This window comes from Jaculus jaculus, chromosome 5 (assembly GCF_020740685.1).
Source record: "Jaculus jaculus isolate mJacJac1 chromosome 5, mJacJac1.mat.Y.cur, whole genome shotgun sequence".
Taxonomy (NCBI): Eukaryota; Metazoa; Chordata; class Mammalia; order Rodentia; family Dipodidae; genus Jaculus; species Jaculus jaculus.
In genome coordinates this window covers 109,359,293-109,376,434 of record NC_059106.1, presented here as the reverse complement: position 1 = coordinate 109,376,434, position 17,142 = coordinate 109,359,293, and the positions used below count along the sequence as shown (strand labels likewise).

The window sequence follows — 17,142 nt, the reverse complement described above, 5'->3', positions numbered from 1 at the left end:
AGGAATGCAATAATATTATACATCTGGCAATAATATTTTTAATAGCAAAAACTTACAAACCTAAAGATATAAATATTAAAGTCATAGAGATGTCAAATATTTCTCTTCAAACTCAATCCAAATGAAACTATTCCTGATACTGCTTTTACTACTAGCCAGAGGTTGCTAGGGAAGAAGTGGACACAATCTTCAGTGGTTTGGCCACTGGCAAGTTGCCCATGCTCCATGAAATAACCCACAGTCTCATAAAGTAGTAAAATACTAAAGGAAATTATGCTGTCTGAAAAAAAGGTCCCGAATGACTAACAGGAAAAAAAAGATAAAATAAAACGTATAAAAGTATAAAACTCATTTGTAAGGCTGGGAATACAGTTCAGTGACAAACCATGTGTCTACATGTGCAAGACCCTGACTACAATCCTAAGCAGTGCAAAATAAATAAATAAATAAAATTCACTGGCTAAAAAAAGTATACATATACTCTAGTATTTGTAACTGTGGTATGTAACACAAGTATATGCTTAATATGAAAGTTAAAAACCAAAACAATAATTAAGGATATACAACATAAAAATATCCAACTTGTGAGCTGGAAAGATGATTCAATGGTTAAGGCACTTGCCTGCAAAGCCTAGCCACCCAGGTTCAATTCCCCAGTACCCATGTAAAGGCAGATGCACTAAGTGGCACAAGTGTCTGGAGTTTGTCTGCACTGGCAACAGGGCCTGATGTGCCCATACTCACTCTCTCTGCCTCTTTATCCCTCTATATATATGTCAAATAAAAATAAAAAATAAAAAAGATTCAGGGCTGGAAAAATGGCTTAGTGATTAAGATACTTGCCTGCAAAGCCAAAAGACCCAGGTTTGATTCCCCAGGACCCATGTAAAGCCAAATGCACAAGGAAGCCATGGCGCACCCATATTCATTTTCTCTCTCTCTCAAATAAATAAAATAAAAAATAATTATGATAAGAAAGGGAGGATAGCCAGGTGTGGTGGCAGATGCCTTTAATCCCATCACTCAGGAGGCAGTTGTAGGAAAATCATCATGAGTTTGAGGCCACCCAGAGATTACATAGTGAATTCCAGGTCATTCTGAGCTAGATCAACACCCTACCTTGGAAGAAAAATAAAAATAAAAAATAAAGGAAAGAAAGAGAGGAGGAGGGAGGACAAAGTTTAGCCAATGCAAATGAACTCCAGATACATGCTCTACTTATCGTGCATCTGGCTTTAAGTGGGTACTGGGGAATCAAATCTGGGGAGTTGGACTTTTTGCAAGTAAGCACCTTTAACTGCTCAGCCATCTCTCCAGCCTCTTTACATATATTTTTTCTTTATTTTTATTTATTTATTTGAGAGAGAAATAGACAATGGACACGCCAGGGCCTCCAGCCACTGCAAACGAACTCCAGACACATATGCCACCTTGTGCATCTGGCTTACATGGGTCCTGGAGAATCGAACCAAGGTCCCTTGGCCTTTTAAGTGCCTTAACTTCTAAGCCATCTCTCCAGCACCCCCTTTACATATATTAATAAAGCAATCTAGGACAACCAAGGACAGCCAGGGCTACAAAGTGAGTTCCAGCTCAGAGCCAGGTGTCAGCCTGAGCTACAGTAAGACCCTGCTTTAAAAAATAATAATAATAAAAGAAAATAAATAAATAAAAAATAATAATAATAAGCCGGGAGTGGTGGCACATCCTTTTAATCCCAGCACTCGGAAGGCAGAGGTAGGATGATCACCGTGACTTTGAGGCCACCCTGAGACTCCATACTGAATTCCAGGTCAGCCTGGGCTACAGTGAGACCCTACCTCAAAAAAACAAATAAATAAATAAAAAATAATGAAGGGGGAGTGGAGAGATGGTTTAGTGTTTAAGCCACTTGCCTACAAAGTCTAAGGACCCAGGTACAACTCTCCACAACTCATGTAAACCAGATGCACATTGTAGCAAATGAGTTTGGAGTTCATTTGCAGTGGCTACAGGCCCTGGTGCACCCATTTTCTTTCTTGCACTAATAAATAAAATGAAACATTTTTTTTAAAACAGAAAAAGAATAAAGAAAGAAAACAGATTGAATAAGTAGATACCTAAAAACTTAGACAAGAAAGACTCAAAGACAGGAAATATTACGAGGGCTGGAGAAGTAGCTTAGTGATTAAGACGCATGCCTACGAAAACTTAAGGACCCCAGTTCAATTCTCCAGGTCCCACATAAGCCAGATATACATGGTAGCGCATGCATCTAGAGTTTGTTTGCAGTGGCTAGAGACCCTGGCACTCCCATTCTCACTTTCCCCGCCCCAGCCCCCAGTCTCTGATAAATAAATAAAAATATTTTTTAAAGATATAAAATATGACACATAGGAATGAATAAATTCAGGGGGCTGGGCATGGATGAATATGCTTATTATCTTGATTATTGTGACAATTTCTAGGTACATTATATATGTATATTATATTACTTATATGTATTACATATTACATTTTATATATATATATATCTTACATAATATAGAACTTCCCAAATTGGAGGCTATAAATATGTGCTTTAGACTCTACTTCAATTAAACACATTTAAAAAAATAAAACCTAGAACAATTATTACTTTTTTTTTTTGGTTTTCCAAGGTATGGTTTCACTCTGGCCCAGGCTCACCTGGAATTCATTATGTAGTCTCAGGGTGGCCTCAAACTCCTATCAATCCTCCTACCTCTGCCTTCCAAGTACTGTGGTTAAAGGTGTGCACCGCCATGACAAACCAGTAGGCACATGTCAATTATCAACCATTTTAAAGACCATCAACAAATATCTCTCAGTGACATAAGGCTGAGACAATGACTTCTAATAGCATGAGAGGATGACATCATCAAAAGTTCATGCTCCAAAACCTCAAAATCACATTATTAAAAAATAAGCTGATGGCTGAAGAAATGGCTTAGCAGTTAAGCACTTGCCTATGAAGTCTAAGGACCCAGGTTCAAGGCTCAATTCCCGAGGATCCATGTTAGCCAGATGCACAAGGGGGCAACCACATCTGGAATTCACCTGAAGTGGCTGGAGTCCTGGCATGCCCATTCTCTCTCTCTCTCTTTTCTATCTGCCTCTTTCTCTGTGTCTGTTGCTCTCAAATAAGCAAATTTAAAAAAAAAAAAAAAAAAGATAAGCCAAAGCTGGGCATGGTGGCACACACCTTTAATGTCAGCACTCAAGAGGCAGAGGTAGAAGGATCACCATGAGTTTGAGGTCACCCTGAGACTACATAGTGAGTTCCAGATCAGCCTGGGCCAGAGTATGAACCTACTTCGAAAAACCAAAAAACAAAAAAGCTGGACATGGTGGCACACGCCTTTAATCCCAGGACTCAGGAGGCAAAGATAGGAGGACTGCTGTGAGTTTGAGGCTACCCTGAAACTACATAGTGAATTCCAGGTCAACCTAAGCTAGAGTGAGACCCTACTCGAAAAAAATAAATGAATGCATTTTTGAAAAACATCTCAAAATGTTGTAACTACATGATTTACTGTTGTACTACATTTACAGACATCCTCTTTGTTAAAAAAAGTAAATATATAAGATTTTTTTGGAAAACATCTCAAAATGTTTTAACTAAGTTTATGATTTACTGTTGTGCTACATTCATAGACATCCTCTTTATGCTGCCCACAGACTAAAGGCTGGACACACCTCCTAGAGAGATTAATATGCTCCAGAGAATCAGACAGTATGGCTGGAGAGATGGCTTAGCAGTTAAGATGCTTCCCTGAAAAGCCCAAAGACCCATGTTCAACTCTCTAGTACCACGTAAGCCAGGTATACAAGATGACAAAAGTGTGCAAGGTTGCAGATGCACACAAAGTGGTGCACACCACTGGAGTTCTATTATAGTAGCTAGAAGCCCTGGTGCACCAATTCTCTCACTCATATAAAAGAAAATGGCCAGTCTGTTGGACTTGACCCCCCCCCCCAAAAAAATGGAGGACTAGTCACTATTTTAAGGTGTTAAATGTTAGGTAAAAATATTCTTGAAAAGAGGCTAAGTGAAATAAGGTAAGTAAATGTCCCACATAGAGGTTAGTGCACATAAAAATGTGTTTGCCAAGTGTAAAACCCTGATCATTCCCAGTACAACAACAAAACAAAAAGTCAAAAGGTCACATACTGCCAAATTTATACAGATAGAAAAGAGAAAGTGGATGCCAAAGTAGTGAATGATGTCCTATATATAACTCAATGCTATTATCCAATACGTTCTTTCAGTTGCATCTTTGTGCACAGAAGTATATGTAGGAGAAGATAAGAAGAACTTACAAAAGACTTGCATTCAGTAGAATTTTTTTTATTTTTTTAAATTTCATTTATTTATTTTTATTTTATTATTTATTTGACAGAGAAAGAGGGAGAGAGCGAGAGAGAGAACGGGCATGCCAGAGCCTCTAGCCACTGCAAAAAAAAACTCCAGATGCGTGTGCCCCATTGTACATCTTGCTTACATGGGTCCTGGGGAATTGAACCTGGATCCTTTGGCTTTGCAGGCAAACGCATTAACCTCTAAGCCATCCCTCCGCCCCAGTAGAATTTTTTTTTTTTTAATTTTTTGAGATGAAGGTCTAGCCCAGAGTGGTCTTGAATTCCTGGACTCAAGCAATTTTATAGCTTCAGACACCTGAGAAGTCAAGACTCCAGGATCACACCACTAAGCCCAGGAGAACACTTTTTTTTTTTTTTTTTAATGGTATTCCTACTCAGGCACAGAAAACAAAGAAGTTATTTAGAGTCATCTACCTATTGGGGGTGCTTGGTATCGATCCACTGTTTTTCTTTGTCTCAAATTATATGGTCTATCATTTTCTTCTCCTTCTGCCTCTTCAGCTTCTATATCTCCATCCTCCTCTTGAGATTCTAGTTTCCAACACATAAAAAAGAAACAGGAACAAAGTGCTGTTTTAGTCCACAAGGTATGGTCCCCTCTGAAAATGAGTATTTACTTGTTTAAAGTTTTTTATTTATTTGAAAGTTACAGAGAGAGAAAGAGGCAGAGAGAAAGAGAGAGAATGGGCACGCCAGAGCCTCCAGCCACTGCAAAAGAACTCCAGGTGTGCGCCCCCTTGTACATCTGGCTAATGTGGGTCCTGGGGAATTGAGCCTTGAACCGGGGTCCTTAGGCTTCACAGGAAAGCGCTTAACTGCTAAGCCATCTCTCCAGCCCGAGTATTTATTTTTATATGGTAATCTTTATGCACAGCTGACATTTAAAAGTGTCAATTAGGGTTTTGTTTTGTTTTTTTAAGTACAGTTTCAGGCTACCTAGGCTGACCTGGAACTCACTCTGTAGTCCCAGGCAGGCCTCGAAATCACAGCAGTCCTCCTTCCTTTGCTTCCCAAATGCTGGGATTAAAGGTCACCACACCTGGCTTTTTTTTTTTTTTCTTTCTTTCTTTTTTTTGTTTTTCAAGGTAGGGCCTCGTTATGTAGTCTCAAGATGGCCTCAAACACAATAATCCTCCTACCTCTGCCTCTGGAGTACTGGACTTAGAAGCATGCACCATCACATCCAGGAGTAGTTCAGTTCTTGAGATGATAGATCACTTTATAATAATCTATCTCCAGAGTTAAGAAAATTTTAACGTATGTAAACTTATACCTATAGGCTTATACCTATGATGTAACATCTATTTACAGTTAAAATCAAAAGTTTGAAGAAAATTTATAGACATATAGCCCCCAAATGCAATATACGTTTATGATTAGTTTTTGTTGTTGTTGCTGCTGCTGCTGCTGCTGCTGCTGCTGTTTTTTCAAGGTAGGGTCTCACTCTAGCTCAGGCTGACCTAGAATTCACTATGTAGTCTCAGGCTAGCCACGAACTCAGAGATCCTCATACCCCTGGCTCTAAAATGCTGGGATTTAAAGGCATGTGCCACCACACCTAGCTTTATGATTAAATTTTGACAACAAGAATTATCAATAATATTAGGCACAGAAAAAGATGTTAAAGCCACCAATGATACTGAGTGAAGCAGAAGACTGAAAGTACAAAAGCACAGGCTGGAGAGATGGCTTAGAGGTTAAGGCACTTGCCTACAAAAGCCTAAGGACTCAGGTTCAATACCCCAGTACCTACATAAGCCAGTGAGTTCAATGCCAGCCTAGACAAGAATAAGCTCTGGGTCAGATTGGGCAGTGAGACAGGAGGGACACAGAGAGGGAGGGAAAGAGGAAAGGAGGGAAGGAAGGATATTGCATATTACTCTTACATAGTTGGTACCTCCCAATTGAACCTTCTAGTATTTACTTTGTGAGGTGCTTTACAAACCTTCTTCTTCACCCTCAGTAGATACTTCATGATGATTCTGTATCCCATAACTATTTCTTCTCAGAGATTTTCGTCGCCTTTTCACTCTTGAATACATATCCATGTTTTCCTTTTAAAGAGAGAAATTGGTCAATGATTAGCATTACCATTCACCAAATTAACATGCCTCAGTATAATTTATTGAGCATAATGTATTATATAATTTATTGAGTATAATTTATTGAGTATAATTTATTGAGCACCTACTGTTAAGGTATAGATTTCATGAAAATGGAGCTTTCTGAAATCAGGGGCTAAAGAGATGGCTCAGCAGTTAATGCACTTGCCCGCAAAGTCTAATGACCCAGGTTTGAGTTCCCAGTACCCATGTAAAATCAGATGTGCAGGACTGGAGAGACGGCTTAGCAGTTAAGTCATTTAACTGCAAAGTCAAAAGACCCAGGACAGATTCCCCAGGACCCATGTAAGCCAGATACACAAGGTGGCACACGCATCTGGACTTCATTTACAATGGCTGAAGGCCCTGGTGCGCCCATTCTCTCTCTCCCACACTTACTCATTCACTCTCCTCCCTCCTTGTTCTATCACTCTCAAATAAATAAAATTAATTTGAAAGATTAAAAGTTAAAGCTTAGTGACCCATTTTGAAAATAAAGTATCTTGAAAGAAGTCTAGATGCACAAAGTAGCAAATGCATCTAGAGATCATTTCCAACCATTAAAGGCCCTGAAATGCATGCACGCGTGTTTTCTCTCTCCCTCTCTCCCTCTCTCTCTTTCTCTCTCTCTCCCCCTCTCTCCTTGTGAATAGATAATTAAAAGAGAGAGAGAGAGAGAGAGAGAGAGAGAGAGATTAAGCAGGACCTGGTGATGCACGCCTTTAATCCAAGCACTAGGGAGGCAGAGGTAGGAGGACTGCCCTAAATTTGAGGCCACCCTGAGAGTACACAGTGAACAGCCTGGATAGAGACCCTCCCTCCAGGGGTGGAGGGGGGACAACAGTAAGTGTAAAGAACAAAAGAGAAAAAAAAATAGGAAAAAGGGATGAATTTCAATGGCAGAGTGTTTGCCTAATGTACATAAAGCCCTGGATACATTCCTAGCATGACAAAAACTGAATATGGTGGCACATGCCTGTAATTTGAAAACTTGGAAGCTAAGATAGGAGCATCACTGAGAGTTCAGGACCAGCTTTAATTACAGAAGTAAAAACATAAAATAAATTTTTTAAATTGGTAATGGAAAGCAGGGTGTGGTAGTACACACCTTTAATCCCAGGACTCAGGAGGCAGAAGGAGGAGGACTACCATGAGTGTGCGGCCACCCTGAGACTACATAGTGAATTCCCAAGTCAGTACAACCTAGAGTAAGACCCTATCTTGGGGGAAAAAAAAGGTAACAGAACTGGTGTGTGGTGGCATGATTATAATCCTTGTAGTCCAGAGGTAGAGAAAAAAAAAATCACAATTTCAAGGGATATGGAAATAAGAAGAGAATCAGGAGTTTCAAGCTTGCCTTGGCTACATAGTGAGTTAAAGGTTAGGCTTATCTACATGATACCCTATCTCAAAAACAAAAAATTAGCCAGGCGTGGTGGTGCACGCCATTAATCCCAACACTCAGGAGACAGATATAAGGAAGAGTGCCATGAGTTCAAAGCCACCCTGAGACCACATAGTGAATTCCAGGTCAGCCTGGACTAGAGTGAAACCCTACCTTAGGGGGAAAAAAAAAATTGCTGGAGAGATGACTCAATGGTTAAGGCACTTGCCAGAAGAGCCTAACAACCTGAGTTTTCAATTACCCAGTATTTATGTAAAGCCAGATTCACAGTGGCCCTGGCACACAGATTCTTTGTCTTTCTCTCTCTGCGTGCAAATAAAAATATTTTTAAAAGCTGGGTAAGGTAGCACATGCCTTTAATCCCAGCACTTGGGAGGGGGAGGTAGGAGGATTGCCATGGGTTCAAGGCCAGCTAGGTAGGGTTAGAATGAGACCCTACATGGCAAAAACAAATATATGGAACAGAATGACTTGGTTATATTTGGGTATGATGCTTTGTTTATTTATTATTTAATAACACCCCCGCCCCAAAGTAGGGTTTCACACTAGCCCAGACCTGGAATTCACTAAGTAATCTCAGGGTGGCCTCAAACTCACGGCAATCCTCCTACCTCTGCCTCTCGAGTACTGGGATTAAAGGCGTGCACCAGCACACCCAGCTTTTATTTAACTTCTTAAGGGGAGAGTATGAACACAGTACTTTTTTAAATATTACATAATGAATTCAAGATCATCCTAGGCTAGAGCAAGACTCTATCTCAAAAAAATAAGTAAATAAGTAGGGCTACAGAGATGGTTTAGCAGTTAAGGCACTTGCCTACAAAGCCAAAGGACCCAGGTATGATTCCCCAGGACCCACAGAAGCCAGATGTACAAGGTGGCACATGTTTCTGGAGGTTTATTTTGCAGTGACTAGAGGTCCTGACATGCTCACACACTCGCACACGCTCTCTCTCTCTCTCTCTTTCTCAAATAAATAATTAACTTTTTATTTTTATTTTTTTATTGAGTTTTTTTTTTTTTTGGTTTTTTTTTTTTTTTTTTGTTTTTCAAGGTAAGGTGTTCCTCTAGCCTAGGCTGACCTAGAGTTCACTATGTAGTCTCAGGGTGGCCTTGAACTCACAATGATCCTCCTACTTCTGATTCCGGAGTGCTGGCATTAAAGGTGAACACCACCATGCCTGGCTTATTTATTATTTATTTGAGAGAAAGAGTAAAAGGGAGAGGAAAAAATGGGTGCGTCAGGGTCTCCAGCCACTGCTAATGAACTCCAGATGCATACAAACCCTTGTGCATCTGGCTTACATGGGTCTTAGGAAATTGATGCTTTGCAGGTAAGTGCCTTAACTGCTAAGCCATCTCTCCAAACCCAAAATATTTTTTAAAGATTTTTATGTATTTATTAGAGAGAGAGAGAATGGGCATGCCAGGGCCTCTAGCCACTGCAAAAGAATTCCAGACACATGTGCCACCATGTGCACCTGGCTTACATGGGACCTGGAGAATCAAACCTGGGTCCTTAGGCTTCGCAGGCATGTGCCTTAACTGCTAAGTCAGCTCTCCAGCCCCAAAAATATGTATTTAAACAAAAATTAAACATGCCAGGCCATGACAAAGCACATCTGTAATCCCAGTGCTAAGGAGCCAGAGACAGAATGATCCTGGGGCTTGCTGGCTAGCTTAGTTTGTCTAGGCCAGTTGGTTCATAAGCTCTGGTTTCAGTGAGAAATTACCTCAAAAAATAAAGATGATGGGGGGAGGGAGGGAGGAAGGGCATTACCATGGGATATTGTTTACAAGAATGGAAGTTGTTAATATATATATATATAAAATAAAATAAAATATTTAAAAATTTTTTAAAACAAAGCCGGGATTGTTGGCGCATGCCTTTAATCCCAGCCCTCGGGAGGCAGGATCGCTGTGAGTTCGAAGCCACCCTGAGACTACATAGTGATTTCCTGGTCAGCCTGAACTAGAGTGAGACCCTATCTCAGAAAAAAGTAGAACAAAACAAAAGTTCAACATTGTGTGTTCCACAGAAGAAACCTATTTACTTCTTCTCATTCACAAATCTTCCTTGTAAAATCGTGATCTTCTCTTTTATCATAGGTGCTTTTCCCACCTTTTTTTGTAGTTTTACCTTCTAGATATGCAGTTTATAACATGCAATTTCACTTCACCTGTTTGGATGTTATACATAATAATAAACTTCACTATAGCTGCTGCTTCTTGTTTTTCTGTTTTATTTTTGGGTTTTTTATTTTTTTTATTTATTTTTTTGTTGTTGTTTATTTATTTGAGAGCAACAGACAGAGAAAGAGGGGAAGAGAAAGAGAGAATGGGCGTGCCAAGCCTCCAACCACTGGAAACAAACTACAGACACGTGCGCCCCCATCTGGCTAAAGTGGGTCCTGGTGGAATCAAGCCTCAAATCGGAGTTCTTAGGCTTCACAGGCCAGCGCTTAACCACTAAGCCATCTCTCCAGCCCTGTTTGTTTTTTTGTTTTGTTTTGGTTTGGTTTGGTTTCTTGAGATAGGGTCTCACTCTGGCCCAGGCTTATCTGGGATTAAAAGCATGCGCCACCACGCCCGGCTGGTTTTTTTGAGGTAGGGTTTCACTCTAGTTCAGGCTGACCTAGAATTCACTATGTAAGCTCAGGGTAGCCTCAAAGTCACAGCAATCCTCATACATCTGTCTCCCAAATGCTGGGATTAAAGCCATGCACCACTGTGCCTGGCACAAAGCTTCTTTTAACTTAATTTTTTTTTGTGGGGGGGGGGGGGTATTGGCACACCAGGGCCTCAGTCACTGCTATTGAACTCCAGACATGTGTACCACCTAGTGGGCATGTGCCACTTTGTGTTTGCCTCACCTTTGTGCATCTGGCATATGTGGGATCTGGAAAGTTGAACATGGGTCCTTAGGCTATGCAGGTAAGTGCCTTAACCACTAAGCCATATCTCTAGGCCTTCATATCTTCTTTTATTGCATTTCTCTCTGTGTAAATTCCTCATAATTCACTAAATATTTTATTTTTGGCAATACTAAAAAAAAAAAAAAAAAAAAAAAAAGTAAAGATGAGCAGGGCATGGTGGTGGCACACATCTTTAATCCAAGCACTGGTCTTTAATCCTGGCACTCTGGAGGCAGAGGTGGGAGGATCAAAGGCCACCCTGAGGAAATACAGAGTCTGAGGAAGAGTGAGATCCAGCCTCAAAAAAAAAGGAAAATAGAGGGAGGGAATTACCATGGAATATATTTTATAATCATGGAAAATGTTAATAAAAATTTTTTAAAAAAAGGAAAATAAAAAAAAAAAAGCTGGACAGATGGCTAAGCCGTTAAGGCATTTGCCTGCAAAGCCAAAGGGCTGAAGGTTCATTTCCCCAGGACCCATGTAAGCCAGATGCAGAAAGGGCACATACATCTGGAATTCATTTGCAGTGGTTGGAGGCCCTGGCATGCCCATTCTTTCTCTCTGTCTGTCTGTTCCCCTCTCTCTGCCTATTTCTCTTTAACTTGCTCACTCACTCTCTCTCAAAAAAATAAATAAAAATATTAAATAAAGGGGAGGGAAATACCATGGTCTGTTGTCTATAAGTATAGAAGTTGTCAATAAAAATATATAATAAAAAAAAATTTTTTAAAGGCTGGGAAGGTGATGCATACTTTTAATCCCAGGTACTCAGGAGGCAAAGATAAGTGGATCACTGTGAGTTGAGGCTACCCTAAACTACATAGTAAATTCCAGGTCAGTCTGAGCTAGAGCAAGACCCTACCTCAAAAAAAAAAAAAAAAGGTAAAGAAGGAGAGACTAGAGAGATAGTGGAACCAGTAAAGTGCTTGCATCTCAAGTATGAGAACCTAAATTCAGTCCCCAGGACTCTCATAAAATGCCAACAGAGACAACACACACCTGTATTCCCATTGCTGTCAAAATGGAGACAAGGAGATCCAGAAAGCTCACTGGCTAGCCAATCTAGCCTAATTGGAGAGCTTCAGGCCAATAAGAAGCAAATATAACAAACATGCGGGCATAGCATGTAAGTAAGTAAGTAAATGTAAAGGTGGAGAGTGACAGGGTAAGATACTTGATGTCATCAGCCTGAGCTAGAGTGAAATGCTACCTCAAAAAAAAAAAAACCTTGATGTCAAACACGAACCTCCACACACACGTGCACACATGTGAATCCACCACACATACATGCATGCACAAACATATGCAAAAAAAGTTTCAGCACAAAAAAAACACTGATCAATTTACAAACATATCATCAGCCACATTAACACAAAAGAAATGACCCCAACATACTATAGACCACATCCTACTGTGAAAATATGAAAACAGGGCTGGAGAGAAGGCTCAACAATTAACAGACCTTGCTTGCATAGCCTGTCAGCCCAGATTAATTACCCAGTACCCATGTAAAGCCAAATGTACAAAGTAGGGCATGTGTCTGTAGTTCCTTAGCAAAAAACCCTGGCATTCCTATCCATTCTCATTCTCTTCTCTTTCTCGCTCCTTCTCTCTGAAGTAAATAAATATTTTAAAAGGAAAATATAAAAGGAAAAAAGTTAGCCAGGTATGGTGGCGCACACCTTTAATCTCAGCACTCGGGAGGCAGAGGTAGGAGGATCACCATGAGTTCAAGTCCAGCCTGAGACTACAGAGTCAGGTCAGCTTCAAATAGTCAAAAAAAAAAAAAAAAGGAAAATTTTTTTAAAAAAATTCAACTGCTAGAGGTCGCAGAAAAAGTGTAAGAGCCAAAGAGAGGGTGCTCCTCCTGACACAAAATGGCCTGGATATCCATGACCTCACAGTGTCTGACACTATCTACATGAGACCATCATAATAGACAGAAAAGATGATAACATCAAAATAAAAGAGACTGATTGAGAGGGGCGGGGATATGATGAAGAGTGGAGTTTCAAAGGGGAAAATGGGGGCTGGGAGGGAATTAGCATAGGATACTGTTTTAATTATGGAAGTTGTTAATAAAAATATTTTTAAAAAATTCAACTGCTGTTCATGTGCCTTCTGAACTCATTCCTCTCAAGTATATAAATAAAAAAAAAAAAATCCTTGCAGTTCACATAGTACTTTGCGGCCTTTTGTGATAACCCAATGGAAATTAAGATCAATCTGTAATATGTTCATAAACTGAAGTTCCCAATTAAAAAAAAAAAAAATGAGGGCTGGACAGATGGCTTAGTGGTAAGGCGCTCTTCTATAAAGCCCAGTACCCACGTAAGTCAGATACGCAAGGTGGCCCATGTCTGGAGTTCATCTGTAGTGGCTGGAGGCCCTGGTTCATCCATTCTCTCTCACGTGCTCACTCTATCTAACTCTTTCTTTCCTCCCTCAAATAAATAAATAAGAGAAAAATAACTTAAAAAACTGAACCAGGAGTAGTGGCACACCCCTTTAAATTCCAGCACCCAAGAGGCTGAGGTAGGAAGATCATTGTGAGTTCAAAGCCAGCCTGAGACTACATAGTGAATTCTATCCAGGTCACCTAGTATAATGCAAGACCTAGGGGCTGTAATGAACTGGGGAACTACCTCAGTGGTTAAAAGCATTTGTTTAAAAAGCCTAATGATTCAGGTTTGACTGCTCAGAACCTACATAAAACAAGATACACAAAGTGGTACATGTGTCTAGAGATATCTGCAGTGACAGGTGTCTCTAGCAGGCACATTGGCCCTCCTTCCCCCATTTTTGTGTTTTATTTAAAAATAAAAACTTGCAGAAGTTGTCACAGCTAATGTACTCACAAATTCTGTATCTGTCCACATTCGCAGTCGCTCTACTTCTCCTGATCGACGATTCCGCCGAATGTTAATATTGTCCATTTCTTGTAACACAGCTTCAGCAGTACTACAATCATAAAATACGAGGGTTTAGATAACAGTGAGGGCCTGTACAATCATACACATTAAAGGGCTCTTCCTCAAAACATTATTATCTTTCTATATATTAGCTATATATAATATCACAACTGAGTAACTCCATCATAACCAGAGTCCATCAAAATACAATGGTCAATTAAAAAAAAAAACAAACTAGGAGCTAAAGAGATGGCTTGGTGGTTAATGGCACTTGTTTGCAAACCCTGATGGTCCAGGTCTGATTTCTCAATTTGTCTGCAGTAGCAGGAGATCCTAGAGTGCTTATTCTCGTTTTCTCTCTTTCTCTCTCTCAAAAAAAAAAAAAAAAAGCAAATATTAAAAAGGAAATTAAAAAAAAAAATACTAAGCAGGATGTGGTGGCCCAGGCCTTTAATCCAAAGTACTCAAGGGACAAAGGTAGAAGGATCACTGGGAGTTTGAGGCCAGTCTGAGACTACATAGAGAATTCTGGGTTATCCTGGGCAAGAGCAAGTTCCTACCTCAAAAAATCAAATAACAAAAGATAGGCCTGGTTACACACACCTTTGATCCCAGTACTTGGGAGGCTGAGGGAGGAGGATCACTGTGACTTTGAGGCTAACCTGAAACATCCTGGTGAATTTCAGGTCAGCCTGGAATTCAGACTGGAGCGAGACCCTACCTCAAAAACAAAAAAAAAAAAAAAATCAAGCAATTAGGGCTGGAGAGGTTGCTCAGTGGATAAAGGTACTTGCTTAAAAAGCCTGACTGTCTGGATTCAATGCCACAGTACACACATAAAACCATATGCACAGGTGTCTGGAGTTCAGTTGTAGCAGCAAGAGTCCCTGGTACTCCCATGTGCTTATGTACTCTATCACCCAAGTAAATGAATAAAATTGAGCTAGAGGGATGGCTTAGTGGTTAAGGTGCTTGCCTGCAAAGCTGAAGGACACAGGTTTGATTCCCCAGGACCCATGTAAGCCAGATGCACAAGGTGGCATATGCATCTGGAGTTCATTTGTAGTAGCTGAAGGCCCTGGCATGTCCATTCTCTCTCTCTCTCTCCCTCTCTCTAATACAAATAAATACAAAATTTTTTAAAGTGTTTTTAAAAGTCATACAAGGCTAGAGAGATGGCTGAATGGTTAAACGTACTTGCTTACAAAGCCTGATAACCAAGGTTCAATCCCCCAGTACCCAAGTAAAGCCAGACGCTTGAAAGGGTACATGTATCTGGAGTTTGCAGTGGCAAGAGGCTGTGGTGTAACCGTACCTTTTTCTCGCAAGCTTGTGGCAACCTGGGAGGTGGAGCCTTGCTTGAGGTTTAGATCTTTTTTTTTTTTTTAATTTTTTATTTATTTATTTGAGAGCGACAGACACAGAGAGAAAGACAGAGGGAGAAAGAGAGAATGGGCGCGCCAGGGCTTCCAGCCTCTGCAAACGACGTGCGCCCCCTTGTGCATCTGGCTAACATGGGATCTGGGGAACCGAGCCTCGAACCGGGGTCCTCAGGCTTCACAGGCAAGCGCTTAACCGCTAAGCCATCTCTCCAGCCCAAGGTTTAGATCTTGAGGTTTTGCCCAGTCCACTGAGCTAGCCAGTCTTACTGCTACTTCCCAGATGCTGCGAAATGTGATGCCCTGTTATCTGCTCTGCCATGCCATGATGAAACTACCCATTGAGAGTATAAGCCAAAATAAACCTTTTCCTCCCATCAGCTAATTCTAGTTGGGTGTTTTGATTTAAGCAAAAAGAAGGTAGCTGTCACACATACCTATTTACTAATTGATCAAATAATAAACTCTGGTTCACACTTTCAAATCTGTTTTTCCTTGAACGACAACTTTTTCTGACTTCCATGTCACCATTTATACATGAAAGATCTCCATCTCCCTTCTTTTCTCCTCGAAGAGGATGGCTGCGAAGGGCTACAAGACATGTATTTCCATTTAAAAGCACACAGTACAGAAAAAGAAAAGAAAAAAACATATTATTTTTAAAAGCTAAAAAAATTCAACATAAACATTTAAATAACTCTTTTTCTTTGTTTTTAATTAGGTTCTCACAGTAGCCCAGGATGACTCAACTCTGTAGCCCCAGGTTGACCTTAAGCTCAGAACAATCCTCATACCTCTGCCACCCAAGGACTGGAATTAAAGGCCTGTGTCACGACACCCAGAATCTAAATAGCTTAATTAAACAATTTAATACTGCTATGTTTATAATAATATTTACTATACTGACTTATCAAATTTGCAGATGCATATTATTGCTATGACCAAGATCAAGTCATTTCCAACTGTATGCTAAGCATATTATTAAATCATTCTAAAAGCTGGGAGAAGGTTGCTGTATGGTAGGGAACTGGTGTTACTATGCAGGCAGTCCTGAGTTCAATAACCAGTACTGCAAAACAAAACATAAGTAAATCACTCTATTTTCTTCCACTTTCATTAAGTTCAACTTAATCTAACATGACTATGCAAATGTCAATGGTAATCAGTTTCATAGCTGAATACTCACATAAGGTACTATGTCCATTTGGTAATGTAGCACCAGGTTGAGAAGTTAACCTAGAATAAAATTATCATAACAACACTTCTTTAGACAAGGAAGAAATTAAATAATATAGAAGTTATCAAGCTTTACAATGCTAATGTATTTTTTCAAGATAATATTTTTACTCTAACATTAATTGATGAAATATGCCACCTAAGAAGCATTTCATTATTTCAAGAGAAGCTTGAACAAATGACAAACTGAATTTACTTTGTTATCAGCTATAAATTAGAATCCCATGAAAATGTTAGGTTTAACATACAGCATAAATTAACTGAGACCACTGACAACACACTACTGGTTTTACTGACAAAGGAAATTTCAAACTATGACAAATTTATTCAGACAAACTGTGAAGGGAAAAGGATTCTTTCTTTAAATATTTTTATGCATTTATTTGAGAGAGACAGAGACAGAATGGGTACACCAGGGCCTCCAGTCACTACAGAAAAACTCCAGACGCATGTGCCACCTTGCGCATCTAGCTTACATGGGTCCTGGGGAATCAAACCTAGGTCCTTTGGCTTTGCAGGCAAGTGCCTTAACTACTAAGCCATCTCACCATCCCAGAAAAAGGATTCTTAAACATTGATATAATTTAATATTTTTTCAAAATTATTTTATTATACACTTTAAAAGGACAAATGATTTCTCAAGACATTTTCTGATTCTTCCATTTCAATGCAGTCACTACAAAGACATTTTAAAATCATCAAAACACGGGGCATGGTGGCTCACGCTTTTAATCCCAGCACTCTGGAGGAAGAGGTAAGAGGACTGCCATGAGTTCAAGGGTACCCTGAGACTACAAAGTGAGTTCCAGA

General features: G+C 39.9%; 1 protein-coding gene across 3 annotated transcripts in view; it reads right to left on the bottom strand.

The window, feature by feature from the left end:
* Atad2b (ATPase family AAA domain containing 2B) overlaps positions 1–17,142 on the bottom strand; it is a 251,148-nt gene that overhangs the window by 185,758 nt on the left and 48,248 nt on the right. For all 3 annotated transcript variants that reach the window (XM_045148831.1, XM_004663758.2, XM_045148830.1), the window contains exons 3-7: positions 16,283–16,332; positions 15,534–15,687; positions 13,664–13,766; positions 6,326–6,434; positions 4,795–4,911 (exon numbers count right to left, since the gene is read on the bottom strand). In XM_045148831.1, coding sequence (XP_045004766.1) covers positions 4,795–4,911; positions 6,326–6,434; positions 13,664–13,766; positions 15,534–15,687; positions 16,283–16,332 — 533 coding nt within the window. The remainder of the gene's footprint in view (positions 1–4,794; positions 4,912–6,325; positions 6,435–13,663; positions 13,767–15,533; positions 15,688–16,282; positions 16,333–17,142) is intronic.